The following is a 13366-nucleotide window of genomic DNA, read 5'->3' on the forward strand; positions in this document are numbered from 1 at the left end:
ACAAGTAAAGTCATTTTTTCTCAGAAGTCATTTTAATATTTTTGTTTTTGGACAAAAAAAAAATCATTTTCACCACTGTACATTTCATGACTACACTTTGTTTCACATGAAGTGCTTGACGTACACGAGTCCATCAGATTCTGATGAAGTCCAGTTCACCGAGTCTCAGTGTCTCTGTGTGGGTGCGAAACAGGTCTGTCTGTGAGAGGGGTCATCCGTCTCGGAGACCCTGAACGTGCTGCCAGCATTGGGAAAAGTGGGTGTGGTTGGGTGTGTACGTAAGCAGCAGGTAGAGTCCTATTGAGTGAGCTGTAATGTAGGAGCCCTGTGCTGGGGTAAGCTGCAGAGAAGAGTCCTGGAGGCGGTAAGTGAGGATCCAGTGCAGTATGATGCATAGCCAGTAGGCGGCAACGCTCGCTCTCTTCTCTCAGGAAGGCCATGCGTTGCCGTTCCTCCATTTGACTCCTTTGCTCCAGGACCATGGACTGCAGATATGGCTCTCGTGGGTAAGCAGGGTGCCCCATCATGGCACGTTGCAGGGGGTCGGTTCTTATTAAGAGGTCCTTGCCCAAGAAGTCCCTACGAGGAAGATCTAAACCTCGGTAAACATTCCGCATAGACTCCCAGTGTTGAGGCGAGTAAGGCATCCTTTCGGTACCAGGTAATGGTCCCATTCCCAGAAAAGGTGAGACCAGCCTAGTTCTGTCAAGACCAGGGTGGCCAGTTGGGATTCCTATCGGCAAAGGAAGAGTTGAAAGAGGTGAAGGGTTAATAGCAGGGGCTCTGGGATCCTGCCACGTTTTTTCCAAAACTTTATGGTGTGTTGTAACCTCACGGTCCTGGTCGTCTCTCTTCTCCTCCTTCACTCTCACCTTGCTGCTTTTGGCATGGGGTTCATACTCGACTCTAATCTTCTTCTCAGCTGGCTCCCAGGGTTGGCTATCACTGTTTGGCCGCTTGAGATCCTCTCTCTGCTGCTTGGGTGATGAACTCTCTTTTCCTGCTGGCTTGTCATCAGTGGGATGCTGCTCACTTTTCACATCCTTTTCTATTTTGTCACTTTGGATCTCTTTGTGTTTTTGCTCCTCAGTTTCTCGAGTTTGTTGAGAAAGCTCTTGGGCTTGTGTTTTCTCTCTTGCCTGGTCCTCTTCCTTGGGCTCATTCGGAGAGGAACTTTTTAAGGACTCTGTTGGTTGTTTGTTGTCCAGGGCACTATTTCTGATGGGGGACAAATGCCGTCCATTTGATTTCTCTTTTGGTTCCCTGCAATGATTGAAATAAAACATCTATTTGAACTCTTGATCAGGTAGGTTATCTAGGACCAGGGGTCTCCAGTCCTGCTCATGGAAGCTAATGTCCTGTGGAGTTTATCTCCAACCTGCCCCAAACTTACCTGCCTAGAGGTTCTTTAGGTAATCATCAAGATCTTAATTAGCTGGTTTAGGCGTTTAATTAAAACTTAAGCTAAACTCTGCAGGACAGTGGCCCTCCAGGAGCAGGATTGGACACCCCTGGCTTAGGCAGTTAGCCCCTGCTAAACTGTTATGTGTGCAAAGAGGTCTGCATAATTGCAGAAAGTAATCCGTTAGCATTTCCAAATGTTCAATAACAGTTGCTCGGCTAGTGCAGGACTCCTTGGAAGTACCCAATTTGAAAATCTTTCCAGAACTAAGTGCTCATGAAGCAAATATGGCAGCAACCTGGTCACAGACTTTTGAGGATGCACATGCTGATTGAGCAACTGTCATTGAGGTGAAGGGAAATGTAAATGTATCACATTCTGAATGTACATTCTTGCTCTTGACAGACTAGCAAAATAGCTGGTACGTACCTTTCCTTGTCATCTTTGTTCTCTAGGGATTCTCTGTTATTTGCTGCCCTGTCCGGTATGGAGGGAGCTCTCTCGGTTTCAGAAGACCTTGAACATAGAGGGGGCGTTGGGAAGGATGAGGGTGTCTGGTGCAGTCTGTTCCAGGACTCTAGTGGTCCACTTGAAGTTGGCACTGTTTTACCATCTTTAGTCCCATGTGCTGCATTTGGTGCTGTCAATGTAATTAACGTCAGTCAGAGGAAGATTACATTTTTTAACCTACAGTAGAACCTTTCATGACAGGATAAATGATGTCCTTACTTATTGATGGGTTTCCTAGTCCTCCAAAGGCAGATGTACTCAGTATACTCAGGCCTGCAAAGGTGAGTGGTTTATTAAGAGACTCTACACAACAAGAAGGAATACGTGAGTTTAGATTTTGAGCAGTAATGTTGATCTAATATGAACTGAATTCTGAAGTCAGATTTAATCTTACCATGATTGGGGACTACACTGTGGAGATTGTTTGGAGTATGTGGTGGCGAAACTGAAGGGTGTGTGGGACCTAACAAGACAGATGCAAATACTGGTGAGCACAGTCTTGTTTCTGTCAGACTTCCTCTTAGAAAGTTTATGAAATGTATGTTTTATATAATCAGAGGACACTGCTCAATGATATCATGGGCGTTCATTAATGTTGACACTGACATTAGTACCTAACCCTAACCCAGTCCTGTTCCTGGAGGGCCAGCGTCCTGCAGAATATAGCTCCAACCTGCCCTAAAATACCTGGAAGCAATCCTTCAAGTAATCCTGAAGTCTTTGATTAGTTAGTTCAGATGTTTAATTATGGCTGGAGCTGAACTCTGTAGGACATTGGCCCTCTAGCAGGAGGACTGTACTACCTTAAAATCAATGGAGCCGGTTGATAAGAATATACCTAGTGTTAAGCCATAACCATATAATCTAATTGGTTGATGGGATGTTGTTCTAGGACCAACAACTTGGTGATCCAAGAACATCCTATTTGGCTAAATTACAGTCACTAGTGTGGATTTGATCCATGCTGTAAATCCTACCTGCATTAGAGAGGATGGTGGAGGGGCGGGGTAAATCACGTGGCTGCAGTCCCATGAAGCTTGAGCCAGGCGATCGGTTCAGAAACTCAGGCTTAAACCCAAAGTCTAACTTATGTGGCTCAATCTGCATCTGCTTCTGTAACCCCAGGAATAGAAAATGGTTACGGATAACATTAATTACAGATAACTTGTCCAAAACCAGATACATTTCACCTCTTGAAAAAGAACATTTCTTTTGCACTTACCTTAATTTTTTGCTGATGATGGTAAACTTGCCATGCAATGTGGACATGCATTGCACACCACTTTCCAGGTTTCTGAGGAAAATTTAAAAAGCAATTAATGATGGTTAAAGAATTGAGTTTCTGATTTACAAGTTTAATAAAAAGGAGTTGAATAATCACATGCAAACCTTACCTTTGGTTTAGGACACATGGGGTCAAGAAGCTAAAAAAACAAAAAAATACAAAAATCCATTAAATTATCCTTCTTACATTTCTTTAATGATAGACAGAACAGCTGTAAATATTTCAAGACTTGTATGGCTCAGATTTTGACCCGTGGAAACTTACTCTGGAGTCCTTCTGTGAAAGTTGGTGTGCCACTGATCCTGGTCTTGACATCACGTCTAGAGGGTTGGAAGCCTGCAAATACAAAATTTGTGAATACTGCATCCGTATTTATTTAAATTATCATCAACACAAATCCACAAGATGCGCTGTTCTTCCTCAGTACACATTCTCACTTGTATAAGTAATAAGTGTGGCTAGTCCAACCCTTTACTTTTTTTTTTTGCTCTTTCTTTGTGGGAGGTCAAGAAAAATCAAGTTATTCACAGTCTTCTATCAGTGTCGTCAAGGCCTTTTAAGAATGCTGCGTTTTGTACAAAACAAAAAGCTAAGAGACAGAGTGGCAGGCAAACCTTGGGCTGAAAAGCTCCCTGGAGAGAGCTGAATGGTCCAGCAGGTGGAACCATAGGAGGTATTCCAGTCATTACTGACGGGTAGGACGGGACCAACTGTAGCGAAACAGTGGAAAAATGTCATTAATGTCAGGAAACAAAAGTCTGTTCATGCTAATTTAGGACACAAAAGAATGTCTGTTTCTGGCCTTTAAAGTGAAATCTAAATTGACCCTAAGTAAAGCACATTGTTGAACTCAAGTTTACATCTCACAGTTTTTTTAAGCTTCTGTCACAGAATAAAAAATTAAAAAGGTAATTTGTGACACAATTCTTCTTTTCTTACAATTGCAGGTTTTGTCTCGTCTTAGAACTGCGAGAAACAAACTCAGAATTCTGACTTTTTTCTTGTAATTCTGAGTTTACAGCTTGCAATGCGGACAGTTTACATCCAACAATTCTTTTTTTTTTTTTTTTTTTTTTTTTTTTTGCTTCCTCCACAGAATAAAAAAAAAAAAGCTAACTGCAACTCTCAATTCCACCTTTTTTTTTCTTGCAATTGCAAGTTTATATCTCACAATTTGGACTTTAATCAGAAAAAGGGTCAGAATTGAGATAAAAAGTCAATTACCTGTTTTTTTTTTTTTAATTTTTTAATTCCGTGGCGGAAACAAGATGAAACAGTAAAAGAAACATGCCACTCAAATCACAGTCCGTGATGTGCACAAGATATATAACTTACACTGTGTCTATGGAAGGTGTCCACTGTAGCGGGGTATTTGTCAAACTGCAAGAAAAGAGATATTAACCTTAACTTAGGAACTTTGTACATTGCAATTGGTAGAATTTGAGCTCAAAACATGGATTATTCTGAGTAGTGATTATGAGTATTTCTCCTCACTTGTCTGGCAGGGGTACGCACCAGTGGTGCTGCTGGGCTGGGCATGATGGAATGGGAGAAGGGAGAGAAGGTGTGCTGATGTGTGTGTTGGTGTGTGTGCTGGTGCTGGTGGAACTCTGTGCGCAGGTAGGCCGGGGGAGCTGGAGCACCTCCTCGATCGACAGTCTGGGAGGCCAGGAACCGAGAGTTTAACTCCTGCCGCAGTAGGTCATGATCTAGAGGGTGCATGACAGAGCGAATCAGAACACAGCTAGCAAATATGTGATTTATTTTTTCAGTCCGATTGGTGCTGCTGTACCTGTGTAGGGAGCTGTTGATGGTGTACTGGGCACTGGCAGAGTACTTCCTGTTAAGAGGGGAGGAGGAGGAGGCAGTGCTGTCGTCGGGGCAAACATGGTGAGGTGTTTGGAATCAATGCTCTTCTTTACCTGTGCACAAAAGTGACTACAAACAGCTTTTTCTTTCAGGTTTCCTTCAGTCTTTCTTGGGTTCTAAATGTCTTCTCCTTGTGGCATTGTGCTCACTGTTTTCTGCTCTCGCATTTGTGGTGTTAGCAACATCAGCAAGACCTGCAGGTCAAAAAAATATTGAGTCAACACATGGTAGACTAGTCCAGATGATAATTAGAGAATCATCATACCAAACAGTGATTCAGTCACTTTGAGTACAAGATTACATTGCTTGCCTTGGCAAAACTCACTGCCCACTTCAATCTGTGAAGTCAAATTACCAAAAAAACTAACAAATTAAAAATTAATGCAATTTTAACATCTGGTACCCAACTTTTGTGCTCAATTCCTGATTAAAATGAACTTCTCTCTTTCTTTTTTTTTCTTGCTGAATATCCTGTTTCAGTAACATGTCACATTGTAGAAGAAAAATGGGTTACAGTTAACACCGACATTAATAAGCATTCTTGGACTATTACCTCACACATTTATGTGCAATGAGCAATTCCACTCAAAAGTTAGGGCCAGTAAGATTGTTTTAAATACTTTTTTTTCAGTAATGATGCATTAAATTGATCAAAAGTGATACTTTTATAATACTAGAAAATATTTGTTTTAAATAAATGCTGTTCTTTTGAACTTTATATTTATCAAAGAATTCTGGAAAAAAAGTAGCAAAACTTTTTTTTCAACAGTGATAAGAAATGTTTCTTGAGCAGCAAATCAGTATAATAGAATGATTTCTGAAGGATCATGTGACACTGAAGACTGGAGTAATGATGCTTAAAATTCAGCTTTACCATCACAGAAATAAAATACTGTTATTTTAAAAACAGTTATTTTAAATTGTAATAATATTTCACAATATTTCTCTTTTTACTTTGAGCATTAGAGAATTTACTCAAGAACATCTGAAAAAATCTTACCGCCCCCAAACTTTTGAACAGGAGTGTATTAACAGTATAGCACAAGCACACACAAGGCTGCAGTTATTGTGTCAAAACAAAGACAACAGTGTAAAATGAGGAAAGCAGATCTTGTAAATAAATAAATAAATAAACAGAGTAGAATATCTCTATTTTTACAGCATTAGCCTTTTCATGACTGCCATACTACAGATGATGTTGGATTCACCGTGACATTTATTGATCCCTCCCCGGGGCGGGGGCACTAATAGTGAATGCAAATGTGATGAAGGGGTGAAATCCCTTAAGGATTCGCCCATCTATACAACCTGCAATTACCTCCTTTTGAACAGCACTCATGCACATAAAGCAAAGCAGTAAATCTCTTTTGTGTAGAGCTGTCAATTTGGGCCTTTTCTCCACTGCTGCTGTATCTATAGTGAAAGGTCTTTTGAGAGCCCCATAATGGATTGCTAGCTTCTCCGAGGGGTAGACCGCCTTTCGCGAACACCAGGGGTCCACGGAGGAGGGAAACACAAGGAGCAACTTATTCGCCTGAACTGAGCTCCAAATCCCTTGTGATGAGCTGTTTGTATTGAACAGGATGACACAGCCGCAGGGGTCATTCAAACGCTGGGAACAGTAAATGAGTGTGGAGAAACGCATTAAACATGAATCCCAAAATGTTTAAAGGTGCTTGCAGAATGCAATACTTCATAAACTTCCAGATCCGTAATGAGATGATTGCTCCAGAGTCTCCAGAGAGGAGAACAGACTAGTCGGTAATGAGTGGCCACATGGCACAACTGGCTACAGACTAATTGAGTAAAGCTAAATAATAAGCACAGAGAGTCCTTAATAGACCCTTGGGCCATAATGGCGCTGGTGTTTAAATCTAATTTGCATTCTGTTTAATCAAAGAACAGCATGCTGATGTCCCCTTCCATCAGATGACGCAATAACAACGAAGAAATGAAAATGTTTGGCTCGTGTTTATAAGACTGGTTTCGCTTAAACTGCTTGTTTTCAATTAGTGTCATGGCACGGTAATGCTCTATTTTGATGCAGGTCAGGAATTAAGCTAAGCCTCTTTTCGGAGCTGTCAGGCCACCAGCGCATTTGTCTTCCTGTGTCAGTTGGCAGATCCCTTCCCCGAGCCATTTTTGTCATTCATCAAGCCCATTACTGGCCTAACCCTTCCAGGCATGCAGAAACGAATGGTCTAATCCCTTCATTCTCACAAAGACAAGATTAGCTGGAGGTTAAACACTCGTGTTCTTTAAATTTTGTCCTTGACAGGGTGCCAGGGGAAAGCTCTAAATCTCGTGAAGGAGCATTTGGAGGGAGCTTTGTGTGCATACAAAAGTAGACTCAGGCGGAGCTCAGGTAAGCCCTCCTAAAAACTCCTCATAATCTTCGAATCATGAGCGTGTTTACTGTAGCCATCCCACTGTGGTTTGCACTTGCAGATGGCGGGAGACGTCTCATAAATCATCTGGTGGCATCAAGGGCCACGTGCGTTATTGCTAGGGCACAGTTGGCAAATGACTCAAACTGAGAAACAGTTGTTCTTATTTGCTGACAGGTTCCCACATGGTTTTTAACCCGCTGTGAATGAAGCTAAGGTGCATCTGTTCAGCTGCACCTCTTTGAAACTTCAACAATCTCGACAAGAAGAAACCACTATGTGGTTGGATTTCATCAGTGTGGGTTTGTATCGTTGAAGTGTGCTAAGACAATACTCAAACTTCTATATTCAGGATTAGTCATCAACTGAAAACAGCTTAAAAAGCTCCTACCTCTCTGTTTTTTGCACTCTAATAGGTCCACACCCCTGAATCGTGTATGAACTAGAAATGTGTCCTTGCAGTCGGTCCAGGCTGTAATCTGGCAGGTTTAGAGAGCAGTCTCTGGTGCAGTGTTCAGCGGGCGTTTAACAGCTCTTGAATAAGACACAGGGGAACAGTATCTCTCTGTCTTCTCAACTTGCCAGTCTGTCTGCAGGATCACAGTCTGTGGTGTTGGGTATCACACGGACTAAGCCAACACTTCCTTTATGGCGGTGCTCTCTCTCTCTCTTTCTCTCTGTCTGTCTCTCGTTTCCAGTTAATACATCAAAGCAGAAAGCCAACTGGGTGGTATGCACATGATTTTCATGCTTACTGCGATTTTTATGGATCAAATCGATAATATGGCTGCTTTTCGGCTATGAAACTGGGATCCTACACAGCTTTTTTGTTACAGTATTTTTATTTAACAAAAAAAAAAGCAAAACATTACAATAGGTGCACATAGAGGTTTAGGTCTTGCTTTTCATGTTTTTCTTCTTAGAAAAGACTTCAATAATCTCACATTTGCTTCATGAGTTTGAGAAAATATTTCAATTTGCCAGATACCAAAGATTAAACACCATTTTTCTGAGTTAGGGAAAATGACAGCGTAAACTCTTTTGCAGTTTATTTCTTTTTTGCATTTTATTTTATTTTTTAAATAAACATCTAAGAAATGGTTTATAATTAAATGGAATGCAACTGAGATGTTCATTACATCTCATGACCTATGAAAGTGTATTTCCTCTGGGATAAATGGAATTGGTAACACTTCATTTTAAGGACCAATTCTCACTATTAACTAGCTGCTTATAAGCTCGCATATTACCAGCATACTGGCTGTTTATAAGTACTTAAAACGCACATATGAATGCCTTATACTATAAGAACATATTTTAGATCCCTTAATCCTACCCCATACCTAAACTTAACAACTGCCTTACTAACTATTAATGAGCAGCAAATTAGGAGCTTATTGAGGGAAAACTCAAAACACATACATATAATAATAATAATAATAAAAAGTATAGCCTGATTGCACTGTAAGTTTCTTTGGATAAAAGCATCTGCTAAATGTGTAAATTTAAAACTCTTTTAATTATTAGTGAATATGTGTTCCCATGAAATTATGTATAATAATCTCATCTTTTCAGAAAATATTTCCACCCCCTCCTGTATTTCTCTTCAGTTTTAAAGCTTTATATCCAAATAGCTTTTACAAAAGTGCAATTCCTCCTCCAAAACTGCATTTCATCAGCCATATACAGCATATGACAGAATCAAGCCATATTTGAGCAAGTCATCTCTTGTTATAATAACGTAATCCCTTCACAAAAGATGATGAGAAAGGCCAGTTCAGGACACAGGCTAAGCATGTATAAATTGTGTTCTCCCACAGTCAGTACAATGGGTGGCGGTGCTCGGCATAGACCTGTTTCATTATTCAGCGGTCAGGTTTCGTTCAGTGTGGTATTAGTGATGGGGATGTAGGCCAGCCATGCACACAATGTCTCCTGATGCCTGTGGGATGTGTTGCACCTCCCGCTTCTGAGAAACCGAGCCCCCTGGAGTGCCAGTTAAACAATCAGCGTCGTGGAGGACGGTAGAGACTCGGTTCTTCAGCTATATAACACACTCTTAAAGCGACTACACTGATGATAAAGGGCTCGTTGTGAGTCTTACTGCAGTGGTCAGTCATGGCTGTAACGTGTGTGAGAGCTGGGGGCAAAGTGAATGCTAAAGTTGGATAGTCAAAGTGTTTATTTGAGTTGTGCTGAAAGCTCCAAACAGTCAGCTGTCTTGCTGATCTCTCAGCAGTGCTGATCTTGGCTATACACTATCCCCTGACGCTCGGGCCTGTCCCAGCTCGGGTTACCCTGCAAACAATGCCAACTCTGTTCTGACTGCCTGTCTCACAGACTTCGTTGTACTAACATGTATACCTATGTCTGCAACGGACAGGGGATGAACAGATTATACTATGGCCTTGAATAGTTTCACTTCTACTTTGAAAGTGATCATGGCTGTGAAATGCATTCTGGACCCTGTATAGCATATAATCTTAACACAGCCTTAACGAGCATCGACGGAACGTGAAAAACCCTCTATCCAGGCCTGTCACTACACATCGGCCAAAATCGTGGGCTGAAGCAAAGACAGCTCTGTGAATAGCAGTTCAGTTATTCCTGGCAGAAACATGTTATGGTTGTGAGTGCTGAGGGAAGCTGTCAACTTTTGACAGCCGTGTTTTGGGCGAATAGATTATTCAGCTCCTCAGTGATCCTGCTCATATTAGCGTTTACAACACACAGCCATAACAACAGAAGGTCAAACATAGTCGAGTGCATATGGGTGATTCTTCAGTGGGAGAAATTATAATATTAAAGAAAAAAAATGCTTTAGAAAAATCAAGAATATTATAATTGCTTTAAACGTTTTGTTTTTTAATTCACACTATTGTTCAGAAGTTTGGGGTCAATGAGATTTTGTAATGTTTTTGAAAAAAAATAACTGTTTTGCTCAACAATGCTGCATTAATTTGTTCAAAAATACAGTAAATATTGTGAAATATTATTACAATAATATTACTCTTATTATAGCAGTTATTACTTTATTCATTGTCACATTATCCTTCAGAAATCATTTTAATATCCTGATTTGGTGCTCAAGAAACATTTATTATAAGTGTTTAAAACAGTTATTTTTGTGGAAACAGTGGTACTTCTTTTTTCATTCATTTGTTAATAATTTATGAATAATTTGTCAATAATACTTTTTAATTATTTTTTAAATAAGTATCATTATGAAATTGTTTAATATTCACGCAAATTATTTAATTTAAAAACATTTTATTTTATTTTTTTACTGTTTTAAGTTAATTAACTGCTAACACATCACACATTATACCAAATTCCAGATGATAAATGTTTTCACTAACTGAAGAATCACCCATATTCAGACAAACTGTCTATAAATGTCATCAGAACTGTATTGTTGCTTCTAAAAATACACACATTCAAAGGATTAGAAATATGATGTGTGTCATTCAAAGTAACGTCTACTTAAAAACTCAATTCAGAGAAGCATTTGGCAGAACGCTGAGAAATAAAACAGACCCTGAAAGCTGTCAAATCGCCCTATGATTGAGACAAGCATCCTTTAACTCAATGGCTAAAGGTTTAATAGGCTTCTCAAAATATTGCTGGACTTTGTGTTCACATCCTTCTGTTATCTTAGACAGCCAATCATAGTGCAGATATAGCTGAATAAAAGTCTAAAACTCCCTTCATTTAAAAGCAGTGCTAAAACACAAAGCTTTATTGTACATTAGGAGCTCTGTACACAGCAGCAGTTTGACCTGAGGCCGTGACCCATCGGTCCAGAAACCTCCAGCCCAGAACTGGTGGCCAAACCTTGGCCCATGCTGAAAAAGGTGCTAGACAGGAGCCTCCAAAGCAGCTGCTCTGACTTAAAAAAAATAAATTCCATTAACTATTGCTGGGGCCTGTATGAAAGTAATCTGGTTAAGTTCTTAAGTGCCTCTGATTTGATTTCAGCACTCTTAAGAAGCAAAAGCTGCATGAAGTAAATGATGAGTGACATAGGGAGAAACAATTGTGGTTTTCATGAATGCTTCATGACTAAAATGTGTAAGTGTGCCAATAAAAATAAATGCATAACAGAGAACGTCTTGTTAAAAAAATCAGCAAGGCTAAAGTGGTTTTGGGTGGGCTGGCTGGCTGTGGAGTGATTGACAATCTATCCAGTTAAGGGAACGATAACCTGCACGTACTTGGCCTGAGTGCACCACCTCCTAAGTTATCAAGGACTAATTGGCTCTAAGGGTATTGCGTTTTACATCCTTGTACTCAATCCAGAGGATTTCTCATCATGCCATCTGCCTAATGCAAGTATAACATGTCTTTTAAATGTTTTGTTTTGTTTTGTAATTCTTCATATTACAGAACGGAAATGTCATGATGCTGTGAACCTTTAAATGTGGAAACATTCTTAGCCTAGGAAAAAAAAAGAAAAAAGTAATGAACTGTACCTATCAAATAGCTAAAAATATATTACAAGCTTTAACATCCGGAAGGTTTGTTTATGTTTCTTGTGACAAGGTTTTTATATGCACCACAAATCACAGCATGTGGTCTAACTGAAGCTGCATTAGTCACTAGATTTATTGCCAATACATAAGAGCTAAACACAATATAAAAGAAGAGTCAAAGCAGACATAAAAATGCCCATTTAGAGGTTCTCAGAGGATTCTGTCTCACTGGAATAGGAAGTGATGTGATGACACTAGCATTGGTTAATTAAGTCTATCTATCAAACCTATCAATATGTGTTAGATATAATGGAGGGAGGGATGGGGGATGTCTCTATTTTTTGTCAGAGCAACCTGCAATATTAATGTTTCAGTAAAGATTCTCCATTAGCCAACACACAAAGTCAACCACAAGAGGACAGTGTTTCACCACTGCAAAACCTGACAAGCAGATTTACTCTTTTAAAGCCCCAATGCTTTTCAAAGGAAATGCACAAAAAATATTTTTACATTCTTCATAACATGAAACAAACACATGGATAAAATTATAAAATGAGATTTAATGTTTTATATCATTTTTTTGCTTTTTTTTTTTAATGAACAATTAAAACAATTATTGGAGTGAGCTATCCATTTCTTTCTAGTCATTTATGATTTTTTTATGTTTTTTGATTTTTATTAGATGTTATTCGATTTGCCAATGATACGATGAAAGGAGGATTATAAACTCTCTGGTCCCTCTCAGTGGCATCCAAAATACTGCAATTTTTTTTTATTCCGAACTATCCAACGCTTTTCAGAGTTCAGACACTTCAGTATCAGAAGTGTCAAGAAGTTGCTTCCTTACATGTATAACAAAAAAGATAGGTCCCTCCAAAATCTAGGAGCACTGACAAAGCGTTTATTTTTACCCTTTGGATATCAGGGCATGCATGATGTTAAACATGTCCATCCAGAGCCAATCCTTTCCAGAGACTGAATCAGTATCCAGTAAAATCCTCCAAACACAAATGTGATGCTTTGAGCTGCTTCACCACCAACAGATTAAGCGCAAATCCAATCAAAGCAGGTTTGTGATCATGCAGGAGATCCTTTCCAGAGCGTGTCCGGCTTCACTCAGCTCGGCTCAAGAATGCTCCCTCAGTAGCCAACCGTGCATTCCTGTGACCCCTCCCTCAGCGGACACTCCCACCGCCGCCTCAGCCCTGAGAGCGGCACCCTGGAGACAGAACAATTACAACACTCTCCTCCTCTCTGCTCAACACATGCGTACAGACAGTCTAGTGATTATGGCCATCCTCTTAATTACAGACCCAGAATAACCAGAGGGAACAGGCGACAGGTTCACAATGCTGATGAGACACTTCCACCTCGCACCGAAATGGCACTTCACTCTTATTGGGTGACGGTGTCGGCTCCAATTAATGCTTCTGTGCTGGTA

General features: G+C 40.1%; 1 protein-coding gene across 4 annotated transcripts; it reads right to left on the bottom strand.

Moving 5' to 3' along the window:
* Positions 1 to 10: 10 nt before the first annotated feature.
* On the bottom strand, positions 11 to 8798 carry LOC109088006 (autism susceptibility gene 2 protein homolog). 4 transcript variants are annotated; one of them, XM_042771093.1, is made up of 13 exons: positions 7845 to 8798; positions 4990 to 5260; positions 4713 to 4906; positions 4533 to 4577; positions 3812 to 3907; positions 3462 to 3533; positions 3307 to 3336; positions 3135 to 3206; positions 2890 to 3025; positions 2307 to 2375; positions 2132 to 2215; positions 1832 to 2042; positions 11 to 1263 (listed from the first exon to the last, which is right to left on the bottom strand). In XM_042771093.1, the coding sequence occupies exons 2-13, from the start codon at positions 5084 to 5086 to the stop codon at positions 156 to 158; spliced, it is 2214 nt and encodes a 737-aa protein (XP_042627027.1). In that variant the 5' UTR covers positions 5087 to 5260; positions 7845 to 8798; the 3' UTR covers positions 11 to 155. The 4 variants fall into 4 exon arrangements, with proteins under 4 accessions (XP_042627027.1, XP_018957726.2, XP_042627028.1 ...); XM_019102181.2 differs by having other exon boundaries at positions 4692 to 4906; positions 7845 to 8794; XM_042771094.1 differs by having other exon boundaries at positions 2132 to 2185; positions 4692 to 4906; positions 7845 to 8793.
* Positions 8799 to 13366: the final 4568 nt, after the last annotated feature.

The sequence above is a fragment of the Cyprinus carpio genome, chromosome A15 (genome assembly GCF_018340385.1).
Source record: "Cyprinus carpio isolate SPL01 chromosome A15, ASM1834038v1, whole genome shotgun sequence".
In the NCBI taxonomy this organism is placed as follows: domain Eukaryota; kingdom Metazoa; phylum Chordata; class Actinopteri; order Cypriniformes; family Cyprinidae; genus Cyprinus; species Cyprinus carpio.

Excerpts from the sequence above, each read along its gene's own strand:
- LOC109088006 (XM_019102181.2), bottom strand. The coding sequence starts at position 5,086 with ATGTTTGCCCCGACGACAGCACTGCCTCCTCCTCCTCCCCTCTTAACA. Across the intron at positions 3,534-3,811 it reads AGGGAGCTTTTCAGCCCAAG|GCTTCCAACCCTCTAGACGT; the intron begins GTTTGCCTGCCA and ends TTGTATTTGCAG. Across the intron at positions 3,207-3,306 it reads CCATGTGTCCTAAACCAAAG|AAACCTGGAAAGTGGTGTGC; the intron begins GTAAGGTTTGCA and ends AATTTTCCTCAG.